The sequence below is a fragment of the Schistocerca cancellata genome, chromosome 1 (genome assembly GCF_023864275.1).
Source record: "Schistocerca cancellata isolate TAMUIC-IGC-003103 chromosome 1, iqSchCanc2.1, whole genome shotgun sequence".
NCBI classification, from domain to species: Eukaryota; Metazoa; Arthropoda; class Insecta; order Orthoptera; family Acrididae; genus Schistocerca; species Schistocerca cancellata.
The window spans coordinates 825,586,881-825,614,365 of NC_064626.1; the positions used below are offsets into that span (position 1 = coordinate 825,586,881).

The following is a 27,485-nucleotide window of genomic DNA, read 5'->3' on the forward strand; positions in this document are numbered from 1 at the left end:
ACTGTGATCATTATCCTGCAACATTTCAGTACCTGTCTCACTGATAACACTTACTTGATTAATTATATTTTCAAGGCCATCCTCAGAGTGAACCTTCATCAATGCTTCAGGAAGTAAACTTGTAGAAGACAGACCATGTTTATGACGGCAGCCAAACATTGCTTCGTGCGGAGATCTTTAAATTCTAAAATGTTCACCGCTTTTCTTCATTAGCTGCACAAATCTTAATGCACGGCTCCACTCTGCGGTGTTGTGCTTCTGCATCCATGTAGTTTGCATATTTTCTATGTCTCGATTTGCACGATCTATCCAGCCTTGTCTCTGACTGTGTCTAGGTTTAGCGTGGACAATCCCAAAATTGGGCCACGGTTCAGTTAAGCTGCTCATTATTTTGTTAATAAACCCTACCATTGTCAGACTGCAATACTGAGGGAGCGCCTAACAACGTAAAAATGTCAATAATGTTATCGCATACCTCTTCAGCTGTTTTGGATTTCAGTGGGCTGACAACAATGAATTTAGTGAGATGATCCTGATAAACCGTTAAGAATTTGTAATCTCCATCTGGTTGCGATTGGAAGTCGACGAGATGAACTTGACATCTGGGTTTAGCTCCTTGAACAGCATTGGTTTCACTACTATTTCTTTTCTCTGACCTTTTTGCTTCTGTAAACAACGCTCATACAAACTAAGGTAAATTTGGATATCTCTGTATTTAATATTATAGAACTTTGACTTAAATCATTTCACCATTCGGTCGCGTCGACCGTGAGCAGTCATTACATGAGCATCATGCAGAATATCATACAGTTCTTCATCAAAAACATAATTTTTAATCTTACCTTCTTCAGTTACAGGTTGTATTAATTTGGTTACTCCATTCACTTTCAGTCCTTCATATCTTTTCAAAAACTTATAGTCGTTGCCGTCCCTCTGCCGTCCAGATTTTAATGATTTAGCCTTGCTGATAAGTGACTCGTACTTTTCCCTGTCCATTAAGACAGAATTATAATTCAGATTTCCCCAATCCACCCTAAGATGTTCGTAGAACTTCACTGATTCAACCATAGCTGCACTGATGTGAACCGTAACTGCACTACTGTCAACCACAGCTGCACTAATGTAAACAGTAACTGCATTACTGCAAACCATAACTACACTGCTGTATAACGTAACAATAACGAACTGACGACAATTACATTCTGCTGATGCGTGGTAGCACTGTTGGAAGCAATGTTAATAACCCGAGAGCAGCCATGGTACGCCCTCACTAGTGGTTAATATGCTACTGTACCCTTACCCTAGCCGAGTACAGTGATGGTTCACCTTCACTAGTAGATATGTTTTTCTCAGTTTATGATCAGCTCTCACTGATCATTTTTGTGATCGTGTACATCCACTGGGGAAGATTTACCTTCCCTAATCTTCCACTTTCACTATAACACATACGAACGTACGCGACTCGTATCTTTGATCTCCTATGGTATAAATTTTGACACTGCACTAACATGGATTCGTGAACACCCATCACAGAGACGGTCATTTTCAAATGGTGTACTTACTTGTGGCAAGGAACATAAAATTAATTAATGTTGTTGCAATACAACCCATAGAATAGAAGATAACTCACATCTAAATCATTTATCAGACTTTTCTCTCATATTCAGTAGTCTACTGCAATGAAGTACAAATACCATTATTCGTCAAAGTAATTCGCACTCATAGTGTTAATAACCTACGTTTCTAGCATTTGTACTTATAGAAAGCTTTTGAAAATGTTGACTGGAATACTCTCTTTCAAATTATGAAGGTGGCAGGGGTAAAATACAGGGAGCGAAAGGCTATTTACAATTTGTACAGAAACCAGATGGCAGTTATAAGAGTCGAGGGACATGAAAGGGACGTAGTGGTTGGCAAGGGAGTGAGACAGGGTTGTAGCCTCTCCCCGATTTATTCAATCTGTATATTGAGCAAGCAGTAAAGGAAACAAAAGAAAAATTCGGAGTAGGTATTAAAATCCATGGAGAAGAAATAAAAACTTTGAGGTTCGCCGATGACATTGTAATTCTGTCAGAGACAGCAAAGGACTTGGAAGAGCAGTTGAACGGAATGGATGGTGTCTTGAAAGGAGGGTATAAGATGAACATCAACAAAAGCAAAACGAGGATAATGGAATGTAGTCGAATTAAGTCGGGTGATGCTGAGGGAATTAGATTAGGAAATGAGACACTTAAAGTAGTAAAGGAGTTTTGCTATTTGGGGAGCAAAATAACTGATGATGGTCGAAGTAGAGAGGATATAAAATGTAGACTGGCAATGGCAAGGAAAGCGTTTCTGAACAAGAGAAATTTGTAAACATCGAATGTAGATTTAAGTGTCAGGAAATCGTTTCTGAAAGTATTTGTATGGAGTGTAGCCATGTATGGAAGAGAAACATGGACGATAAATAGTTTGGACAAGAAGAGAATAGAAGCTTTCGAAATGTGGTGCTACAGAAGAATGCTGAAGATTAGATGGGTAGATCACATAACTAATGAGGAGGTATTGAATAGGATTGGGGAGCAGAGGAGTTTGTGGCACAACTAGACTAGAAGAAGGGATCGGTTGGTAGGACATGTTCTGAGGCATCAAGGGATCACCAATTTAGCATTGGAGGGAAGTGTGGAGGGTAAAAATCGTAGAGGGAGACCAAGAGATGAATACACTAAGCAGATTCAGAAGGATGTCGGTTGCAGTACGTACTGGGAGATGAAGAAGCTGGCAAAGGATAGAGTAGAATGGAGAGCTGCATCAAACCAGTCTCAGAACTGAAGACCACAACAACAACAAACAGTGTTAGTAACAACAGTTCGCTACTCAACTATAGCGTCACAACTGTTAGATCACTGAGGGTGGCAGCAATGTGAAACAGAGAACAATCGACACGAAGTGTTTGGAATGATGCCGACTTTTAACGAGCAGTAGTTGGAGGCCCGCGGGCAACTTATTGTTCCTTTACTGTAGCTAGTCTATTGTGTGCTCGTAATGTACTAATTTATGTAGGTATCAATTAACAACAATATCGGTACATATGCAGCCCGAGATGCCGCCTCACAATGTCAGTATTGTCAGTTGAACAAAAAACTTTGACGACCACTGATCTCAAGTAACGAAGTAGTATTTTGGCGCGAGGTTTCGTCTAGGGAACACACTGACAAAGTGCAACGTTCTGGCGATATTTACCTGACGCAGTAATCTTTTTCAGGCTTGGAGGTGAGCGACGAAGAGACTAAAGGCTTCGTCGCAATGCTGCAGTGCGTTGGCTGGACCCTTGGGATGATGGGCATGCCCATGATAGCGTGGGCGTGTCGTGACTGGGTGCCCTTCATGATTATTACATCTGCTCCTTTGGGCTTCGCGATACTACTCTGGAAGTAAGTAATATTTTAGGGGCTGACTACTTTGTGCCTAGTTTCTCATAATTTTTTCTAAAGTCGAGAAAAGGAAATATATTTTTGGTTACAGGACAGAATCGATATTTTTTAATTATTTCTTTACAGTCTTAAGTAGGTCTACTCGTATTTGCTAATGGTCTGAAATTAAAAATTGGCTTCTGAAACACACAAAGTTTACTTCTGTCGTCGTGCACCTTTGTTCACAACAAATTTTGCTTTACATCTTTGGATTAGTAAGCTGCTAGCGAAAAATGTGAACAGGCGATCGGAATAAACGATTTTCACCCACCAAGGGTTTCCTGTCTGTGAAATGGAAAGAACCCAGATACACAGGATGTTACAAAACGATACCGACAAACTTCGACAGGTTGTAGAGGGTGTCTTGATGAACAAACTGAGGATAGCAACCCGTGTCCAGAGGCGTCATCCAACTACGCTACAGAGCGTCCAAGTTGTAGAGGCTGGCGCCTGCCGCTAGGCTACCCCTTCGGCGGCAAAAGCCAGCCTGTGTGCTGACGGACCGCAGGCGGAAGCTCTAGCAATGTCGTGACAGCATTCTTGACGTTAGATGTCACCGAACGCGTCCACGCCTGTCGGAACATCTTCGTAGAGGCCGGTAAAGCAGTGGCAGCAGAGGGGAAAGACAAACATATGTCGTAAAAGCACTGCGATCATTCGTAGTTTGTCTCATGCTGATATGCCGCATCGTGGAGAAGTTCGCTTGGTCCAAGCAGCATGACATGCATTTCGTTTATGTTGAGGCAATAGAAAATTGGCACAAAGCTTTACGCGTTCACGAGCAAAGTGATAGAAATAGGCATCAGCCACGCCATTCTGCATTTGCGACTATTCTTTAGCATCTTGGGAAAACGGTTGGTTTCAAAAGACATCCAATCGCTGGAGGTCTTGTACGTAGCATAGATATACTACGATATGAAGCGGACGTATTATAGAAATTTGACGCAGACCTATCCGCAGTCACTTGCACTGTGGCACACGCATTGTAAAGCAACCACATACCGTAAAAGGGAAGGCACCCTTTCCATTTTCGGAAGGAACAGGAACTAATGGCCCATGATTCTGTTCCACGTGTGTAGTTCAGGTAGTGGTTTTTCCAGCGTTCCGCCATGCAGTCGTATCACGCTGCGCATACTTGGTTCACGGACGAGGCGCCCTTCGACAGAGAGGGTATATTCAACACTAACAGTTGTCATATTTGGGCGGAAGGGAAGCTTCACGCCACACACGAACGAGGTTATCAAGGAAAGTATACCATAAATGTATGGGCTAACATGGTATGCAATTACTTGATTGGCGCCTGCATGCTTCCTCCTCGACTCACAGGCGATAGCTATGCAACATTCGTTCGAGAAGTCCTGCCGGAATCTCTGGAGAAGTTGCCACTTGCAGTCCATCGATGAATGTGGTCCCAGCAGGATGGGGCACCCGCACACTTCAGTCTAGCAGCAAGAACTAGATTGGAGTCTGGAGATCGCTGGATTGGTCGATGTGGCCCTGTAGCTTCACCGCGTCAGTCGCCTGATCTCATCCCGTTGGACGTTTCCTTGTGGGCTCATCCAAAGAATACGTTGTGTGGAACCTCAGTGGAGTCAGTGAAAAGACTTAGTAGCAAGTATTCACACTACGTGTCGAACATGCCAGGTATCTTTCAGCAAGTCCGTCAGTCAGTGGTACGCAGGTGACAGGCATGCTACAAAGCTGGATGCAGGTATTTTGAACACCTTCTCTAATTTTATTTAATTACTTGCAAAAACAGAATAAATAATAATGTTTACTTTTTGAAATTTGTTTTTCATTGCCTGTCACAGTAAATACTATAAAGTTTCCTTCTCTTCTCTTTGCATTCACATTTCCTTTCCTTCAAAATAAATAAAAGCGCCGACTTCTCGAAAACTCTGCCGTTATTGATTGAACGCAGCTGGTAGCCGCAAACTCCAACCGTGTACATAGCAACAACTGACGTTAGGCAAATGCCGGGATGGTTCTTTTGAAAGAGCACGGATGACTTCTTTCCCCGTCGTTCCCTGATCCGACGGGACCAATGAATTCGCTGTTTGGTCCCCTCTCCGAATCAACCAACCAACCAATCTGATGTTGGCCCCTGTACGTTCGACGCTGACAGTATATTTCTGTTACATCCTACTTACCGCAAAACACTGGACATTTTAGAGAGCTCTAAGAGAAGACCAATTGCGGATATAAACACGTGTCCGACACCGTTATTTACCGAGGCAACAGAGCATCGCATTCTTAGGAGACGAGGGCTGTCTACGCAACAGCTAGCTCCAATCAAATCACTGAATAACATAAAACGCACGTCTACTGCGAGACGTTCCGCCTGCTGTCCATCACCATACAAAGTCACGTTAGCTGCCGAAGGGATGGCCTAGCGGGAACGTCGGCGCCTGTACTTTGACGCTCTGTAGCATCCTTGGGTAACGTTTCGGGACACTGGTTCCTGTCTTCAATTTGTTCCTCAAGACACCCTCTACAACCCATCGAAGTTGGTCGGTATCGTTTTGTAACATTCTGTATGTTCTTCCGTAGATTCCGTAGATCGCTCTAGGCGAATGGTGGGAGGGTTCGTCAGCAACTCGTGGGCTACTGGCTATCGTTGCTACCTCTGGATCACGAGTCCCGGGTTCGATTCCAGCGCGGGTCGGGAATTTTCTCCTCCCGGGAATTGGGTGTCTGTGTTGTCCTCATCATTTCATCATCATTTGGGAAAAGTAGCGAAATTGGACAGTGAAGGCTGCGAATTTGAACGGGCGCTGATAACCGCGCAGTTGAGCGCCCCAGAACGAAATATTGTCATCATCATCTGGGATTGTTTACTGGAGGACGCAGCCTCTCTCTCTCTCTCTCTTTCTCTCTATCCCTGACCGATCCGAGCATCAGCTCTACCTCTGATGACTTAGTTGTCGACGGACCTAATCCTTCTCTCTCCTTGCTTGTCTGATGGGAAAGGTCATTTTTGTGCCCAGTGCGGTAGATGAGTAACACCAATAGTGTGAGTGCAGGATAAGTGCATATCATACGTCTAGGAGCATTTAACTATTACGGTTTCTCAGAGGCCATCTGAACTATGCAATCCCCGTGTCGTGGAGAACAAAACGTACATTGTGTCGAACAAGGTGCAGTTGACAACAACAATGATATCGAAGTTGGCCCTAAGTGACGAAAAAAATTAAGCAATAAACACAGCCATATAGGAGATGAACAATCCTCGAACAGAGCTGCATAGGACATGCAAGTGCCAGTACGTCTCGTCGATATCAAAAGACGCGTTATAGGAATGCGAGACAGACCGAAAGTGGCACAACAGTCGGTCTACAGGTCAAGGGTTTCTGATACCGTGGCATTTCGGCTGGTGCAAGATTTGCTTTCTCGACAGCGTTGCGTTTTCAAGTCAATGGATGTAGAAGATTGTCTCACACGCTATGTGAGCACAGCAAGGGATGACTACCTTTTCGATGCACAGTGGTACGGGAGAAAAGGAAAGATTGTCAGGATTTAACGCTCCATTGTCGATGAGCACATTAGAGGCGGAATAGAAGCTCCGGTATGGCAGTAATGAGGATGAATTTGGCGTTGTCCTTTGCGAAGAAAAATCGCGATATTAGTTTGAACTGGTGTAGGGAAACCACGGAAAATTTCAATTTGAATATTCGGTTGGGGATTGTATCCCTCTGCCTCTCAAAGCACGTTGAATGCTTTAACCACTATGCAATCCCTCTCGGTAGCTGTCACAAACCGGACAGCTTTGTATACACAGTTGTCTCCATCCTGGAATACCGCAACAGGAATGGACCTGTGCGCACTATGCTGCAGGTTGTACTGGTGACACCCATGCCAGTGTTTCGAATTAATTTGAGGAGAAACCACAGACCTTGCTCTTCGATCGACAACTGAACGCTGTTTCTGGCTTGCTGAGGGGAAACATGTGCTTTACAAAGCAACATTCTACTCTTCCTCGATGTTTTAATTTGTGATTGTACTCTTAAGGTCATTTCGTGTGATCAGCTTCAAGCAGAGTACGGTCACGTTAAAATTTAGCCGGCTATTTCCTAACTTTCGAAACTGAAGGAGTAAACTCCTTATAAACGCCCACCAATTTCGCTTTCACTGCCGATAACTCGACTAAAAGAAAGAAGGTAATGTTAGTGCCGACGTACACTTAATCCACTTCAACGAAACACAGACAAATGATTGAAGAAGTTTTGTAAAGAAAATTTTTAACAGAATAAGCTGACGCCAGACTTGCTTTTGGGCGGCGCCTGTACCAAGGTAGCAACGAGAAGTTTCCTTGATATCGATATCTGTCTGGATAAGTGAATTTCTTTGCTCTCTTATTTACAACCGCTTCAAAGGCTCCGCCAGGCATATGGAGCTTCTATGCTGTCTATGCTGACAGGACTCAGGGTGGATGGCTGAAGTTTGCATAGGCCCTAGAGGTGGTGAGTCTGAATCTCCTGTGTCTTTTTGGAATACTTTCTCATGGAAGATTTTGAGGAAAAAGATCTGAAATCTACGATTTTCGCCCGTCTGGATTACTATTGCACAGTGTGCTCCCTGCCGCCGTTGGATAAGCAGCTGCAGCAGCAAGTCGTATACTCCTAGCTCATTCATTTGTTACATAGTTTAATTCTTAATTTCTTTGCGTGTTTTTGGTACTTGCATTGGTTAAGTCATAAATTTCGGGCATATTATAGTATTTGAGAGTTGTAGCATCGCGTTTTAGTACCTGAATAGTGTAAAATCGCGTAGTCTCCTTCCGCCGCCGAGCAGTGTGTCAGCAGTGCACAAGTGGCAGCATTACTGCATTTACTAGGCAATCTTGTATTTTAATAACCGTTTAAATTTTATGTCGATTTGTTTGCGCTCTCTGTAGATTAGTTCAGACGTTCTTTGCACAACAGATTTAGCATGGATAGGGACTGCAACTGCTGTGTTCGGATGCAGGCTGAGTTGGCATCCCTTCGCTCCCAGCTTCAGGCAGTGTTGGCTTCGGTCACACAGCTTGAGGCTGTTGCCAATGGTCATCACTGTGGGGGTCCGGATGAGGGTTTGTCGGGGACAGCCAGCTCGTCCCACGCATCCCCCGATCGGACTACGACTGTGGTTGCCCGGGATACTGCCCGCATTGAGGCTGATCCCTCACCTGTGGTAGAGTGGGAGGTCGTCTCAAGGTGTGGCAGGGGGCGAAAGACATTCCGGAGGGCTGAGCGGAAGGCCTCTCCAGTTTGTCTGACGAACCGGTTTCAGGCTCTGTCTCAGGCTGATACTGATCTTCGGCCTGACATGGCTGCTTGTCCTGTTCCAGAGGTTGCCCCTCAGTCTGCAAGATCCGGGCGGTCGCAGAGGGTGGGCTTACTGGTAGTTGGGAGCTCCAACGTCAGGCGCGTAATGGGGCCCAAAGTGCACTCCGTGTGCATGCCGGGGGGGGGGGGGGAGTCATTCCAGATAAGGAAAGGGTCCTTCCGGATGCCATGAAGGGTACAGGGTGCACCCATCTGCAGGTGGTCGCTCATGTCGGCACCAATGATGTGTGTCGCTATGGATCAGAGGAAATCCTCTCTGGCTTCCAGCGACTATCTGATTTGGTGAAGACTGCCAGTCTCGCTAGCGGGATGAAAGCAGAGCTCACCATCTGCAGCATCGTCGACAGGACTGACTGCGGACCTTTGGTACAGAGCCGAGTGGAGGGTCTGAATCAGAGGCTGAGACGGTTCTGCGACCGTGTGGGCTGCAGATTCCTCGACTTGCGCCATAGGGTGGTGGGGTTTCGGGTTCCGCTAGACAGGTCAGGAGTCCACTACACGCAACAAGCGGCTACACGGGTAGCAGGGGTTGTGTGGCGTGGGCTGGGCTGTTTTTTAGGTTAGATGGCCTCGGGCAAGTACAGAAAGGGCAACATCCTCAACGGGTGTGGGGCAAAGTCAGGACATGCGGGGACCAAGCAGCAATCGGTATTGTAATTGTAAACTGTCGAAGCTGCGTTGGTAAAGTACCGGAACTTCAAGCGCTGATAGAAAGCACCGAAGCTGAAATCGTTATAGGTACAGAAAGCTGGCTGAAGCCAGAGATAAATTCTGCCAAAATTTTTACAAAAGTACAGACGGTGTTTAGAAAGGATAGATTGCATGCAACCGGTGGTGGAGTGTTCGTCGCTGTTAGTAGTAGTTTATCCTGTAGTGAAGTAGAAGTGGATAGTTCCTGTGAATTATTATGGGTGGAGGTTACACTGAACAACCGAGCTAGGTTAATAATTGGCTCCTTTTACCGACCCCCCGACTCAGCAGCATTAGTGGCAGAACAGCTGAGAGAAAATTTGGAATACATTTCACATAAATTTTCTCAGCATGTTATAGTCTTAGGTGGAGATTTCAATTTACCAGATATAGACTGGGACACTCAGATGTTTAGGACAGGTGGTAGGGACAGAGCATCGAGTGACATTATACTGAGTGCACTATCCGAAAATTACCTCGAGCAATTAAACAGAGAACCGACTCGTGGAGATAACATCTTGGACCTACTGATAACAAACAGACCCGAACTTTTCGACTCTGTAAGCGCAGAATAGGGAATCAGTGATCATAAGGCCGTTGCAGCATCCCTGAATATGGAAGTTAATAGGAATATAAAAAAAGGGAGGAAGGTTTATCTGTTTAGCAAGAGTAATAGAAGGCAGATTTCAGGCTACCTAACAGATCAAAACGAAAATTTCTGTTCCGACACTGACAATGTTGAGTGTTTATGGAAAAAGTTCAAGGCAATCGTAAAATGCGTTTTAGACAGGTACGTGCCGAGTAAAACTGTGAGGGACGGGAAAAACCCACCGTGGTACAACAACAAAATTAGGAAATTACTGCGAAAGCAAAGAGAGCTTCACTCCAAATTTAAACGCAGCCAAAACCTCTCAGACAAACAGAAGCTAAACGATGTCAAAGTTAGCGTAAGGAGGGCTATGCGTGAAGCGTTTAGTGAATTCGAAAGTAAAATACTATGTACCGACGTGACAGAAAATCCTAGGAAGTTCTGGTCTTACGTTAAATCAGTAAGTGGCTCGAAACAGCATGTCCAGACACTCCGGGATGATGATGGCATTGAAACAGAGGATGACAAGCGTAAAGCTGAAATACTAAACACCTTTTTCCAAAGCTGTTTCACAGAGGAAGACCGCACTGCAGTTCCTTCTCTAAATCCTCGCACAAACGAAAAAATGGCTGACATCGAAATAAGTGTCCAAGGAATAGAAAAGCAACTGGAATCACTCAACAGAGGAAAGTCCACTGGACCTGACGGGATACCAATTCGATTCTACACAGAGTACGCGAAAGAACTTGCCCCCCTTCTAACAGCCGTGTACCGCAAGTCTCTAGAGGAACGGAAGGTTCCAAATGATTGGAAAAGAGCACAGGTAGTCCCAGTCTTCAAGAAGGGTCGTCGAGCAGATACGCAAAACTATAGGCCTATATCTCTGACGTCGATCTGTTGTAGAATTTTAGAACATGTTTTTTGCTCGAGTATCATGTCGTTTTTGGAAACTCAGAATCTACTATGTAGGAATCAACATGGATTCCGGAAACAGCGATCGTGTGAGACCCAATTCGCTCTATTTGTTCATGAGACCCAGAAAATATTAGATACAGGCTCCCAGGTAGATGCTATTTTTCTTGACTTCCGGAAGGCGTTCGATACAGTTCCGCACTGTCGCCTGATAAACAAAGTAAGAGCCTAAGGAATATCAGACCAGCTGTGTGGCTGGATTGAAGAGTTTTTAGCAAACAGAACGCAGCATGTTGTTATCAACGGAGAGACGTCTACAGACGTTAAAGTAACCTCTGGTGTGCCACAGGGGAGTGTTATGGGACCATTGCTTTTCACAATATATATAAATGACCTAGTAGATAGTGTCGGAAGTTCCATGCGGCTTTTCGCGGATGATGCTGTAGTATACAGAGAAGTTGCAGCATTAGAAAATTGTAGCGAAATGCAGGAAGATCTGCAGCGGATAGGCACTTGGTGCAGGGAGTGGCAACTGACCCTTAACATAGACAAATGTAATGTATTGCGAATACATAGAAAGAAGGATCCTTTATTGTATGATTATATGATAGCGGAACAAACACTGGTAGCAGTTACTTCTGTAAAATATCTGGGTGTATGCATGCGGAACGATTTGAAGTGGAATGATCATATAAAATTAATTGTTGGTAAGGCGGGTACCAGGTTGAGATTCATTGGGAGAGTCCTTAGAAAATGTAGTCCATCAACAAAGGAGGTGGCTTACAAAACACTCGTTCGACCTATACTTGAGTATTGCTCATCAGTGTGGGATCCGTACCAGATCGGATTGACGGAGGAGATAGAGAATATCCAAAGAAGAGCGGCGCGTTTCGTCACAGGGTTATTTGGTAACCGTGATAGCGTTACGGAGATGTTTAACAAACTCAAGTGGCAGACTCTGCAAGAGAGGCGCTCTGCATCGCGGTGTAGCTTGCTCGCCAGGTTTCGAGAGGGTGCGTTTCTGGATGAGGTATCGAATATATTGCTTCCCTCTACTTATACCTCCCGAGGAGATCACGAATGTAAAATTAAGAGATTAGAGCGCGCACAGAGGCTTCCAGACAGTCGTTCTTCCCGCGAACCATATGCGACTGGAACAAAAAAGGCAGGTAATGACAGTGGCACGTAAAGTGCCCTCCGCCACACACCGTTGGGTGGCTTGCGGAGTGTAGATGTAGATGAAGACGTTTTCGGTATGGCCTCATGGTGAAAGGGCACTGCAGCAGTTTGTCACACAAATATCGCAACATTAAATTTCCTGCCGAAATGAAGAGGGATGATAAGCTACTGTTCTTGGACGTATAAGTTGAGCGTAAGGCAGGAGCCAGGCTCGTTAATTCATTGCACTAAAAATCAGTCCCCACCGACCGTTACCTGCATGCATTTACGAAAGGCGTTCCATATTGATTTACACTTATACACCCCCATGTTCAGAAAAAAAACACCTTTAATGACAAGAGATAGGACGTTCATATTCACGGGACATGTACATTAGTATGTTCTGCAGAAGTGATTAGCATTTCATTCACCTTGGTTCAGCATAAGTCCTGTGGCTAAATAGGCACAGGGTCCACCATAGGCCCTGATAATTTGTACCATGCGTGATGTTATCGACGGGTATAAGACGGGTATAAGACGTGGCGTCCTGTGGTATTGCTATCCTTGCTGCATTCGCCTGGTTCCAAAGTTCATCTGTGGTGGTTGGCATTGGGTCACAGTACTGCACCCGTTGTTTCACTATATCCCACATATTTTCGATTACAGATAAGTCTGGTGATCTGGCAGGCCAGGGCAAAAGGCTGACATCCTGTGACATCAACAAGGCACGTGTTTATGCAGCAACGCGTGGTCGTGCATTGTCTTGTTGAAGATCGTCATCAGGGGTGTTGTACAGAAAGGGTATGGCTACGGGTCGCAGGATGTCTTTCACGTGGGTCACACCGGTCGCAGTGCCCTGGACACGCACCAATTATGATTTGTGGCTGTACCCAATAGCAACTCACACCACAAGGCCTTGAGGTGGTGCTGTATGTCTTGTGCGAATGCAGTCACTGTGATGCCGCTTGCCCTGTCTACAGCCCTCAATTTCTAAATAAACAGAACCTGGATTCACCTGAAAACACTACCTGATGCCATTCCTGTCCCAGTGACGTCGTTTCTTTCATCATTGCCCTCTAGCATGTTTCTGCTCATTCGTCAAAAGTAGACGGCGAAGTGGACGACGCGCACGTAACACATGCCTTAATAAACGGCGACGGACTGTCATCCCTGGCAGTGTACGACGTGTTCCACTGTTCCACTGTTGTATCGTCCGCCCCCGGTAGCTGAGTGGTCAGCGCGACAGAATGTCAATCCTAAGGGCCCGGGTTCGATTCCCAGCTGGTCGGAGATTTTCTTCGCTCAGGGCCTGGGTGTTGTGTTGTCCTAATCGTCATCATTTCATCCCCATCAACGCGCAAGTCGCCGAAGTGGCGTCAAATCGAAAGACTTGCACCAGGCGAACGCTCTACCCGACGGGAGGCCGTCGTCACACGACATTATTATTATACTGTTGTATCGGAGCTGTGGAGGACGCAGATCTGTCCTGCAGTGTCACATGCTTTGGGGGTGGTCTAGGTGGTGCGGCTTTGACCCATCTCTTCGTGTTCTACGTCCTTCCATGAACCATTCAGCACAGACCAGTTGCATTGCCGATCACTTCGTGGTTCAAATGCTAACCATTTCTGTAGAACATGCTAATGAACATAACCTGTGAATATGAACATCCTATCTCAAATCATTCAGAGTGTTCTGTTTCTTTTCTGAACGTGAGTGTATTTTCCAATCAATCATGATGCGCGATTTCGGTCATCATTATAGATGAAAGCATGTAGTACTTCGGTCTAATCGTTTGTGACAGGACAATGACTAAACGTGTAATTCCTGCACCATACAGCCCATTTTCCCAACTGCTGTTATAACGTGAATGGACGACATGGAGCGTGAACACCAAGGACCTCGCTGGACGACGTGATTTCTGTGGAAGGAGGGTGTAAACACTGCGGATATTCACAGGCGATTGATGGTAGTGTGTGGAGAGCGTACACCGTCACTTAAAGTGCTCTTGCAACACTTACAGCGCTGGTACCCACACGGGGTTGCAGGTGATTTCCCACAGTGTTGTCCTGAGTTGGCCCCTTTAACTACTGAGGGCTTCCTCGAACTACTTTCCTGCAGTCTGTTGCATCCACCAAAGGACAGCCGCTCGCAGGTCCGGAAGTCTGCGAAATGGTGTCCTCGCAGAGGTTTCTTTGTAGGCCCGAATAGGTGGTCATCAGAAGGGGCAAGTCGGAAGAATGTGGTGTGTGTAGAAGTACTTGGAACCCTATTTCAGCGATGGCTGCCATGGTTTTCCGACTCATATGGAGACAAGTGCTGTCTTGTTGCAAGAGCACTTGTCGTCACAGTGCACACTCTCCACACACTACCACCAAACACCTGGAAATATACTGAGTGTTTACACAGAAAGTTCGTCGTCCGGTGCTATCCTTGACGCTCACACTCCATGTCGTCCCCTCGCGCAATGACAGCCGTTGGCAAAATGGGCTGCACTGCACAAGGATTACATTTCTGGGGATTGTCCTGCCGCCTAAGATTAGACCAAAGTATTACATACTTGCAAGTGTAATGATCGGCCAAATGATACACCATGGCCGCGCGGGATTAGCCGAGCGGTCTCAGGCGCAGCAGTCATGGACTGTGCGGCTGGTCCCGGCGGAGGTTCGAGTCCTCCCTCGGGCATGGGTGTGTGTGTTTGTCCTTAGGATAATTTAGATTTAGTAGTGTGTAAGTTTAGGAACTGATGACCTTAGCAGTTAAGTCCCATAAGTTTTCACACACTTTTTTTTTGATGCACCATGAGTTATGGGAAAAATTAAAGCGTAAATCAGTACGGAAAACCCCTCGTAGTTTTCCTTATCCCGTACGCAAGGAAGCAGTCTGGAACATGTCGGTTCACAGAGAATCGACGGCGACCATCTTCAGTGTGAACTGCACCAATTAAGACTCACGTTTAGAGAATGTGGACACAGCAAGGGAGAAATTGCGAACGGAATCTGGTGCCGCGACGTGGGGGGAGTAGTTTACTCGGCGGAAGAGGTCAAGCCTGTAGCATTCCTTCCGTACTATGGGACGTCGACTAATCAAATATGACGCGTGCTCCAGCGGTCAGTAGCTTTTTTGTCTTATTGACGATGATGGAGGCAGCTCTCGAAAATTCGACGTGTTTATTCGAAATGACGGTGATCGTAGAATATTTTATTCACTTATGCTACCACGAAAGACTCAGAGGACACTGCAATGATGGTTCTAATGATTTCGCAATTTCCGTCAACTTCTTGATCGTGTAGTCTAAAACATTCATAACTGGTTTTAAGTAACTGTTGGCCTCTGGAAAACAATGAAGTGCGGGTAAGATGACAGCACAGTGAGGTGTACGCAGGTGGTTCCCGGAGTCTCCGCGGTGGCTGGCGTCTCAGGGCGAGGCAGATCGCTGCCTGGCGTCGCTGCGAGAGATCGCGCGTGTCAACGGCCGCACCCTGCCGCCGGCGACTCTGCAGAACCTCCGGGAGGCCGCCGGACACAAGGAGAAGGGAGTCGGCGTCTCCAGCCTCTTCTCCAGCTGGACACTCTTCCGCAACGTGATGCTGCTCTCAGTCTGCAGGTATGTTGTCTACAGGCATGCTAATCACACTGAAGATGCTTTAGGTGATTAGATCTGTCGATACGGATATTTTCAGGATTACTTTTACGAGCGCCTTCCAGACGTAACCTTTACAGTACATATGTGTCACATCATGTAAACTGACGTAGTAGAATGCGTACAAAAGCATAATAGTGGCAACGTTGTGAATAATTGTCAGAGCTCAAAGTACTATAGATGTATCAGATGAACGTAGACTAAGCCTGTATATCTAGTCCAGTACTACGAGGCCCATTAATAAAGATATATAGTGACTGTGGTGGCCGGAAGAAATGAGAAACTCCATCCTCGTGCTCACAAAACAAGTCTTGGGTGATGTGAGCTGCGTGAACACGGACCTGTCATGTTGGAATACAGCATCGCCATTGGGGAACAAACATTGTACAATGGGATGGACCTGATCAGCAAATACGCTCACATGATCCTTGACATTAATGTAACTTGTAGAGTAACCATAGGGACCATGGAATACCACGATATGGCTGCCCAAATTATCACCGATCCCTAGCCGCATTTCACCGTTGGGGACGTAAACTTGGCCGCAAGTTAGAAAAACCGTGAAACAACACTCATCCAAATAAATGACATTCTTCCATTGCTCCTGTCACAATAATTGGCAGCAGTGACTATTGGTTTCGGAATTCCAGCTCGACATGCAATTCCCTGCTGATGGCAGGGTCTGGTACTGACAGAGTTCACGAGCGCATCATTTTTGCTGTGACTTTGGCGCTGACGTCTCTCATTTAACGTCGCAATCCTTTTCAATGACCGTCTGTCAAGATCACTCAACACAGAATTGCGTCCGCGATGTGACTTAGTGGATGATATTTTTCAGCTTTCCCTGTATGCGATATAAATCTTCGACATAGTGCCTCTTAAAACACCAAGCATTTCGGCTACGTTGCTTACGGAAGCACCCACCATATGAACACCAATAACATGCCCATGTTCGGATTCTCATAGCTCCAACACAGTGCACCCACAGATGCACAGAATACTGTTCAGACCACAACTGACACTTGCAACGTGTGGAGCACATTGCACAGGTGACGGTCATTGTCAGATGCAACCTGTACAACCTGTACGCTTGGCTGGCATCTGCAATTATGTTCGAAAATGCATTACACATTTTTTTCCCATACTTCTGTCCTGCTCCTGTACACATTGTGACAAAAAGGTGAAGCGTAAAGAAGAGATGGCAACTTCATACACGAACTCACCATCGACGGATATGTAAATGATTAAAGTTGCGATTTTCTCTGTGACAGGTAGAATGACCACCAGAAAGCATTAGTGTTGCTTCGCGTTCACCGTTGTTTCCTAACCTGGTAGCGTCTATAAGAGACATGAACATGGTCTGATACTGAGTGATGGATGTGAGAACACGGAGACGCTGGTGCTGCGGCGCGGTTCTTTCCGTCCCTTTTCGACTACCTGCACCAACCTGTGAACATTGTCTCAGCATATCATCAGTAGGGAAGCTGAGCGAAACCTACTGTACTTCGACGTGAACCAGGCTGCAATTAAAGTCACTAATCTACGTTTCGGGAGAAAGTTTTCACACGAAATGAAAGGTTGAAAATTTTGTCCTTGGGTGAACAAGTATCACTGCAAAGCCCGTGCTAGTCTTAACACAGTCACTCACAATCCCTTTCACTCACGTTAGCAAGTTTATGGTGTTGCATTTCCCGAAAACGTAATAGCTACAAAAATACTGATTGTTTTTGATTGATAATGCTCGCCAAATATTAAGTCTGTCGGTACCAAATGCAGTCACAGTTTTTAGCCACCGACATGCTCAATACGCCACGCGGAATATATGTCTTTTGTCGTCACAAAATTCACTTAAAAATTCCGAAATTTCTACACGCCAATCGGAATAATTATGCAGTCACTTTACCACACTTTTCATGTATGAAACACTGCTAGATCGGGCAACTTATCGTTTCCATCGGAACTACTACTGCAGACGTCCGACCTGTTTCATGGCTAGGCTCTCACCCCTCTTTAGAATACTCTAAGTCTTCTCTACCGGCAGAGAAAGGCGCGCGAAGAATATTGCTTTACAATTGGTCAGTTTACTCAACAGCCAATAGCAAAACATCGTTCTCCCGCGTCAGTCCGCGCTTTTCATCAATAACCAATTGCGAAATAGTAAACCTAACGACTGCACTTTTTACCGACGTAGTTATCTAATATGCTAAAGTTTTCTTCATGCGTAAAGTTATTTACTATTGTTATTTATAACTGAATTAACTTTCCCTTTACCATAAACTTACTTTACAAATCTATTCTACAAAAATCCCCTTTCTCCGTATCTATACTTCTTCGAAATGTTCCCACACTAAATCCTACTACATAACTCGTTAAACAATTATCTTCATATTAACCTTAAACCACACTTACGCATCATTCATACTGCTAAAACACATTTATAACATTTTACATACACAAAAAGACATAATAACACTTTATGAAAATACTGGAACAGTTTATGAAAAACGTTCTATTACTTTAGTGCACTCTAGTGGGCACAATCGAAACTAAAATCACAGTCCCCCTATCCAATATTGTCCTCTATCGGCTGATACATAAACTACGTGCGCGTCCAGTCTCGCGTGACTATCTGTCACTATCCAGCTCTGAGACACATCTCCCACTTAACCGCCTCCAAGGAAGGATCGGTATCCGGCGTTACGCATCATTGGGTATACGTGTGAGACAGCGGTATCAGCAACTGACACAGTTTGAAAGGGGCCATACTGCAAGTCTCTATTTGGCTGGCTGGTCGAAGTGTGGATTATCCAGATTTGTGGTGCTTTCGGATCTGACAGTGGTCCAATGTTAAACCGCGTTGGAATGTAAGGGCAGGTATATCCGTCGTCAAGATTCCGGTCGGCATTCTGACAACAAATAATGAAATTCCTGCAACATTCTGCGTCATCATCCACCACTGGTCACTTACAGCATCCGGACTAGGGAGTTACCGTCGCTTTGCGTAGGTTGTCGTTAATACTCCAACACAAACAAACGGCTTCTTTTAGATTAGTGCCATTACTGGGGAGCCATGTTCTGATCATGAATGGCATCGCATTGTGTTCAACGCTTACCATCGTCGCGAGATTGGCGACGACCCGGGGGAGAGGTCCTTTCACTCAGAGTTTGAAGGGTCACATGGGTATCCTAGCGTCATGGTGTTGGGAGCCATTAGATGTGATTTCAGATCACGGCTGGTAGTGACTGAGGGAACTCTAACGGTAAACGATACGTCACATACATACTGCATCCTCATATGGTACCTGTCAAGAGGTAGTATCATGCCTTGTTTATCCGCAAATGACACCTCTATGAATTGTCGGTGTGATGTTGAGGTACTCCCATGCTCAAGAAGATCCTCAGACCTGTCCCGAATAGAACATGTGTGGGCCCTACTTGGACGTCAACTCCGTTCCAGCCCTAGTATCCACGATATCAAGGAGCAGTTACAATAGCTGTGGACCACCTAGGCTCAGGAGAGATACAGGGACATTATGGCACCCTTCTGAATCCAAGCGATGCATGCATTAATGACAGTAGTGGTGTAGCATCATACTTATAAGTGGCCTTATACTGCAAAATTCCTTGATCTGTAATGGTATCTTTCACGTATAGTAGTCCATGCTAACTTCAACTGGAGTATAAATTACTCCCCATGGCAGCAACCGCCACCAGCAGCACGTCTAAAAGATTTATAAATACACTGTAAAACAGAATTAAACCTCGAGTGTCACATTTTGAGGCATGTTGTGACAGCGACCGCGATGAAAGACACGGTGTGCTAAAGCGTCTGGCGCCTCGCCTCCTGTGCAGGATGATATTCTCGCTGGCGTACTACAGCGTCATCCTGAATGTGACTAACCTGGGCGGCAACCCGTTCCTCAACTGGTCAGTGCAATCGCTGGCAGAGTTGCCGGGCTACGTGGCCGCCCGCTTCCTCGCCGACCGCTTAGGCCGCCGCTGGACTCTCGTCGGCTCGGTTGTCGGGGCCTCCGTCGGGAATTACATCGCGGCCTCCATTGTCGCAGGTAACACATATTCATATTTCTATACACGTAAATGCCGCTACAGAGCGCTTTGTGCAGTCTACAATCCGCGTAACAGGGTTGCGGTTGCCAGCAGTGCGCCGTTCCCTAAATATTTTCGTGAATGAAAGCACGCCAACAGAGTACGTGTGTCTGAATTCAAGAAGTTCGAACTACATAAACATAGTAAATCGTCTCACTTGTTCAGTGTACTACTCCTTCCGAAAAAGTGTTGGTCAAGTTCTTTATTTGGACACATTTGGTATCTGTAGCCGCTGCTTTAATCATTTCTTAACGCTGGTAGTGTTCATGTGCAACTGCTGAATTGTATTTTTTTTTTGTCACAATGCGCTTTTTATTTTATTCAATTAAAACCATATCAGTGGTTAGGTTTTCTTGTTCATTTATTCCCCATAAAGTTGATGTAAAATCTGCAGCACATTTCTCTGGAACTTTCTCCTTTGCTGTAAATCTATTATACACTCCTGGAAATGGAAAAAAGAACACATTGACACCGGTGTGTCAGACCCACCATACTTGCTCCGGACACTGCGAGAGGGCTGTACAAGCAATGATCACACGCACGGCACAGCGGACACACCAGGAACCGCGGTGTTGGCCGTCGAATGGCGCTAGCTGCGCAGCATTTGTGCACCGCCGCCGTCAGTGTCAGCCAGTTTGCCGTGGCATACGGAGCTCCATCGCAGCCTTTAACACTGGTAGCATGCCGCGACAGCGTGGACGTGAACCGTATGTGCAGTTGACGGACTTTGAGCGAGGGCGTATAGTGGGCATGCGGGAGGCCGGGTGGACGTACCGCCGAATTGCTCAACACGTGGGGCGTGAGGTCTCCACAGTACATCGATATTGTCGCCAGTGGTCGGCGGAAGGTGCACGTGCCCGTCGACCTGGGACCGGACCGCAGCGACGCACGGATGCACGCCAAGACCGTAGGATCCTACGCAGTGCCGTAGGGGACCGCACCGCCACTTCCCAGCAAATTAGGGACACTGTTGCTCCTGGGGTATCGGCGAGGACCATTCGCAACCGTCTCCATGAAGCTGGGATACGGTCCCGCACACCGTTAGGCCGTCTTCCGCTCACGCCCCAACATCGTGCAGCCCGCCTCCAGTGGTGTCGCGACAGGCGTGAATGGAGGGACGAATGGAGACGTGTCGTCTTCAGCGATGAGAGTCGCTTCTGCCTTGGTGCCAATGATGGTCGTATGCGTGTTTGGCGCCGTGCAGGTGAGCACCACAATCAGGACTGCATACGACCGAGGCTCACAGGGCCAACACCCGGCATCATGGTGTGGGGAGCGATCTCCTACACTGGCCGTACACCACTGGTGATCGTCGAGGGGACACTGAATAGTGCACGGTACATCCAAACCGTCATCGAACCCATCGTTCTACCATTCCTAGACCGGCAAGGGAACTTGCTGTTCCAACAGGACAATGCACGTCCGCATGTATCCCGTGCCACCCAACGTGCTCTAGAAGGTGTAAGTCAACTACCCTGGCCAGCAAGATCTCCGGATCTGTCCCCCATTGAGCATGTTTGGGACTGGATGAAGCATCGTCTCACGCGGTCTGCACGTCCAGCACGAACGCTGGTCCAACTGAGGCGCCAGGTGGAAATGGCATGGCAAGCCGTTCCACAGGACTACATCCAGCATCTCTACGATCGTCTCCATGGGAGAATAGCAGCCTGCATTGCTGCGAAAGGTGGATATACACTGTACTAGTGCCGACATTGTGCATGCTCTGTTGCCTGTGTCTATGTGCCTGTGGTTCTGTCAGTGTGATCATGTGATGTATCTGACCCCAGGAATGTGTCAATAAAGTTTCCCCTTCCTGGGACAATGAATTCACGGTGTTCTTATTTCAATTTCCAGGAGTGTATATATGCATATATGCATATATGTGTATTTCCAGGATCTTCTCCCCAATTTCAGATCGATTTCACCAAATTTGGCACAAAAACAGCAAGCCTCACAACTGTCTGCCCCTAATGATTTCTAACCATCCAGCTCCAATAGGAACAGAGATACAGGCATATATGTGCTATTCCAGCCTCTGGCATATAGGCTAACACGAATGAAAGATAATTTATGTGTGGAATAGTATCGAGCTGCCCTGTCGATCTGTTTTGCAGGCAACCTATACATCAGGAGTAAGACGTGGTTTTTTTTTTCCAGACCCCTATCATATAGGCTGTCCTGCATGACAAGTACGATGTGCTGGTGTAGTATCATCCTGCTTTATCGACCTGATTTTGTGTGGTTGCCTACAGGTCGGCAGAAAATAACGTCTACCGTCCCCTGATGAATAGGGTGCCCTGCAGAACAGGTAGACTGCACGAGTAGTATCATCCTGCCTTAGCAGCCTGTTTTGCAGAGGCTGCACATGTATATGGGCACAGCTGGGGGGGGGGGGGGGGCTGAGATGGAGTTGGACAGAGAGGTGGGGCAGGATAGGATGGATTAGAAGAGAATGGTGTAGATGGGGGTGGACAAACAGAGGGAGAAAGGAAGGGATGGCTAGAGAAAGGTGGGGAGGTGAAGAGGATTAGGAAAAGGTGGGATGAATGATGAGAGGTGTGCAGAAGGAGATGGAAAATGAGATGGGGAAAGGAAGAGATGGGAAGAGAGAAGTGGAGGAGAAGATGGAGAGAGAGAGGAGTTGAGGAGGAGATGGACAGAGAGAGGAGGAGGAAGAGGAGGACATAAAGAAGGGGCAGGAGGAGATGTGTGCAATACATGTTTAATGCGTATGTGGGCAAAGCTATGGGGAAAAGACTAGTAAACAAATAAAAGAAACTGTTAGTGCAGTGAATCACAGCCAGCTGGGCAGGACGGTCTATGGTAAGACTATTTTTCGATCACTAACATCGCAGACCAGCGGCAGCCTTGGAACAAAAAAGCCGGCCGCTGTGACCGAGCGGTTGTAAGCGCTTCAGTCCGGAACCGCGCTGCTGCTGTGGTCGCAGGTTCGAATCCTGCCTCGGGCATGGATGTGTGTGACGTCTTTAGGTTAGTTAGGTTTAAGTAGTTCTAAGTCTAGGGGACTGATGACCTCAGATGTTAAGACCCATAGAGCTTAGAGCCATTTGGACCATTTGGGACAGAAAGAAGTGAGAGGAAGCAGTGCTATCCCACTTCCAGCCTCACCTCTCGCAGGCGTTTTCCTGAGCTGCTTTTCGCCGCTTCCATTCTTGAACCATTCACGAGAGGAATGAGTATATCAGGACAAACATAAAGTCTATCGAGAGATACAGCAAGCAATGGAAATTTATTTCTGAGTACTCATTAGTTTCAGTTACTATGCGACATCACAACTGCGACTATATAAGGGGCAGTCAAGTGGAAACGAGACAGATCGAAAAAAGTAAGTAAATTGTTTATTATTTCAAAAGTAGTCGCCATGACTATTAATACATTTATTCTACTGTGAGACAAGAAGGTCAACGCCTTCACAGAAAAATGTGTATGGTTGCCTATGGAGGCATGATTGTACTCATGGTGCACCTCTTAGCCTGAAGCAAACCGACGACCATGAACGTTTCCTTCAGGTCTCCAAAAATATGGAAGTCGCACGGGAAGAGTTCGGGACCCTATGAAGGATTTTTAATAGCTTCGAAGAAAAACTTCTGCAACAGGAACGCTACATCCGGGAAAGTCATGAAGATCTTTTTATTTTATTGTGAGGGGCTACTGCTCATTGATATTCTGCAGCAGGGCGCACAATTAACCCACAGCGGTATGTGGACATTTTGCAAAAATTGAAAGGCGTCAAGTCTAAACTCCCAAGAATGTTGACGGACAGCATCATTCTGTTGCAGGACAATGATCGCCCACTTGTTGCCAAGGTTATTTCGACTACGCTGCAGAAGTTTCGCTGGGAAGCCCTTACACATCCTCCATACAGTACCGATTTCTCCCTATGCGATTTCAGTATTTCTGGAGCCCTGAAGAAAGACGTTCGTGACCGTCGATTTGACTCGCATGAAGAGGTACACGCCTGTGTGCAACCATAGTTCCGCAGGCAACCTCGTACATCTCTCCACGATGGCACTGACCGTCTTGTCTCACAGTGAGATCAACGTATTTACAGTTATGGCGACTATTTTTTCAAACAATAATCAGTTTACTTACTTTTCTATCTGCCACGTTTTCATTTGACTGCCCCTTGTAACAAACATAAAAGCTCTAATTTTCTCCATATGGCTCAAAAATTATATTCATACAAATAAAATTTGGTTTCCGTTATGCTAATATATATTCTAAGCAATGTTTTTATTTAAGCTTTGTGAAATATTTAAGTTGTCGGTATTTCAAAAGGATAAACAGGAACACTGATGTAAATTGTTTTATCTTGGATGGTTTAGCATCAGTGGAAATTGATGTAAAAATAGTAAAAATCTGTAACGGGTCTTCCCCTTTATTTTCAGCGGTTAAGCAATGTGATACTGAATTTAAAAAAAGGCAGAATTCTATCGATCCACGTAAACGATATCCAGAAGTTACACCCATAGATGAAAACGTAGAGAAAATGCACACATGGTACCAGATAACTCGCAATTAAAGATATAATAAATATCTGACACAGTACAGCGTATGTGACATGATGAATGAACTATGAGAAAGCTTCATGTAAGATCGGTGTCACACATATTGAGTGCTGACTGAAAACAAATGGTAAAAACGGTCATTTGGGCATCCGGACCATCTTGTGCACCATTTCTTACCGTTGATGAGACTGGCATCCATTATTTGATATCAGAATGTCGGAAATGAAACAGCTATGGTTATGACTAATAGCCGTGCGCAGAAACCAGTGGTGGAGAAAAAAAAAGTGCATCTCCAGAAGGGATGGTCTGTGTTCTCTGATTGCCCTTGTGGCGTAAAACAATGGCTAATAAATACTACGCATTCGTCTTGAGCAGTTATGTGGCTTTTTCAACAATATTTTGTCTTAACTTACCACTCAAAATGTGGCTACGGTATCTACAGAATAAATTTCTTTCCGAGTATTGTTCATTCGGCTGTTCAGACGAACAGCAGGAGAAAACAGTAAATTGAGAGAAGGAATAGTTGATAACAGGAGGATAGGGCAGATGCCTGAACACAAGAAAGAAACATTTCTGAAATTACATGTCAGGTAAGTAAGAAAAATATTGCTGCCGTAACACAAGAGAGTCTACTGAGACGGTCAATTGTCTTTGAAATAGGGCATTGATAAAGATGAAATACCCGACACAAGCCTTTACCCTAATATTGTTACAAGTCTATGTGATAAAGTTCACAAACGGTGTGGAATACCTTCTTTCGGGAAGATTCGTCAGACGCAGAAGCAATGATGATATTAAGTGTGCTGCAAATCGGTGCCATACCTTGAGCTAGTATTATGTGGTGTGAGTTTTTATATCAGCTTTTCGCAACAGAAGTAGTTCCCAGCTGCGGTAAGATCCTTCCCAAAAAATAGGCTATGAAACTATAAAATAATAAAAAGTATTACCTGCTCGAGTATCGGGTGGATTCCGGAAAGCATCATGTGAATACTAATTCGTAACGAAGAATTACTTGCAGGAATGGTGAATACCCTGTGTTTTATCTATCTACATATGCTGAAATAAGGACAGAGAAAAACAGGAGTTATTATAATCTTTTTCTTTAACCATCTTTTAATTCCAGCGCATGTAACTAGCAAATGATGTTATTGAGTTGCCGCGTAACTTCAATAAACGGAAAAGATACACATGACAGAGACTTTAGTCATCAGTAATACGTTCTCCTTCACTATTTACAACGGTCTGTCAATGCTGGGATAACTTTCCGATTCCGAGACTGTAGAAATCACGTGGTTTTGGGGCGAAGAACTCGTCCACCCATATTCAGAGCACATTTTTATCCGAAAAGGAAGTTCCTTGAAGGCTGTTCAACAGACAGCCGAAAAGATGAAAATCTGAGGGTGCAAGATCTGGTGAACAAGGTGGGTGCCGAATGACTTCCCAACCAAACACCTGTTTAGTGTTACCCGAAGGAATGCGGGCGGGCTTTATCGTGGAGTAGCATCGCTTAACGCGCTGTTCCTGGTAGTTGTTCTTGGATTGCGTCAGCAAGACATCTCAGTTGCTAACAATAACTGGCAGCAGCGATGGTTACACCTCGGGGAGGCAATTCTTAGTACACCACACCGGTCGATTTCCATATGTTAGCATAAAGACACATCGTCACCAGTAACGATACAGGACAGGAATGGTTGGTGTTGTTTACGACCCAATTCATAAGGAACAGAGTGCACATATGCCCCCCCCCCCTGATCTTTGTGATTTTGGCATAGAGCACGCGGTACCGATTCACCCACACACCCTTTTATTGAACCTTTCTCATTGCATGCGAATGTTATTCGACGGTGGGATGATCACAGTTCATCAAATTTGCCAGTTCTCGAGTACAATGACGTGTAGGTTAATGTGTTCGATCGATCTTCATCAAACCCCAAAAGTCTTCCTGAACATCAAGAGTCACTTAACGTCAAAACGATCCTGCTTGAAACGAGAAAACCATTTTCTTGTCCTGGTCTGTTCGAAGACATTATCGCCATAAACGGTGCAAATATTACTGCCTGCCTCCGCTGCTGTCAGCCCTGTACTGACCTCAAACAGAAGAATATATCGGAAATATACCGAATTGTCCACTTGGAACTCAATTTTCTAACGTCCACAGATCCACTCACTATCTCAAAATGACAAAATCATAATATGTAAACTCAGATAATAACAGTGAACTAATGTAAAAAATGACGATATACATACATCAAAAAAAGTTTTGCATCATCTCGGTTCCGAGAGTTACGGAACTTGTACAGAAAATTGGAATAGAGATCAACATAAATATCATTTCCGCCCTTTTTACTGCTCATGAAAACCACACATTACATGTTGTACCACCATACAGCGAGGCTTCAGAGGTGGTGGTCCAGATTGCTGTACACATTGGTACCTCTACTACCCAGTAGCACGACCCCTTGCATTGATGCATGGCTGTATTCGTCGTGGCATACTGTACACAAGTTCATCAAGGCACTGTTGGTCCAGACTGTCCCACTCCTCAACGGCAATTCGGCATGGATCCCTCAGAGTAGTGCCGGCCGGGATGGCCGAGCGGTTCTAGGCGCTACAGTCTGGAACCGCGCGATCGCTACGGTTGCAGGTTCGAATCCTGCCTCGGGCATGGATGTGTGTAATGTCCTTAGGTTAGTTAGGTTTAAGTAGTTCTAAGTTCTAGGGGACTGACGACCTTAGAAGTTAAGTCCCATAGTGCTCAGGGCCATTTGAACCTCAGAGTAGTTGGTGGGTCACGTCGTCCACGAACGGCCCTTTTCAATCTATCCCAGGCATTTTCGATAGGGTTCATGTTTGGAAAACATGCTGGCCACTCTAGCCGAGCGATGTCGTTATCCTGAATGAAGTCATTCACAAGATGTGCCCGGTGGCGGCGCAAATTATCGTCCATGAAGACGAATACCTCGCCAATATGCTGCCGATATGGTTGCACTATCGATCGGAGGATGGCATTCCAGTATTGTACAGTCATTACGGCGCCTTCCATGACCACAAGTGGCGTACGTCGTCCCCACATAATGCCACCCC

General features: G+C 45.7%; 1 protein-coding gene across 1 annotated transcript in view; it reads left to right on the plus strand.

Annotated features, from left to right (window-relative positions):
• The window catches only part of LOC126162392 (solute carrier family 22 member 7-like), a 110,490-nt gene that overhangs the window by 53,995 nt on the left and 29,010 nt on the right, over positions 1–27,485 (plus strand). The window contains exons 5-7 of the mRNA XM_049918875.1: positions 3,245–3,413; positions 15,508–15,729; positions 19,618–19,832. Of these exons, the coding sequence (XP_049774832.1) occupies positions 3,245–3,413; positions 15,508–15,729; positions 19,618–19,832 (606 nt within the window). The remainder of the gene's footprint in view (positions 1–3,244; positions 3,414–15,507; positions 15,730–19,617; positions 19,833–27,485) is intronic.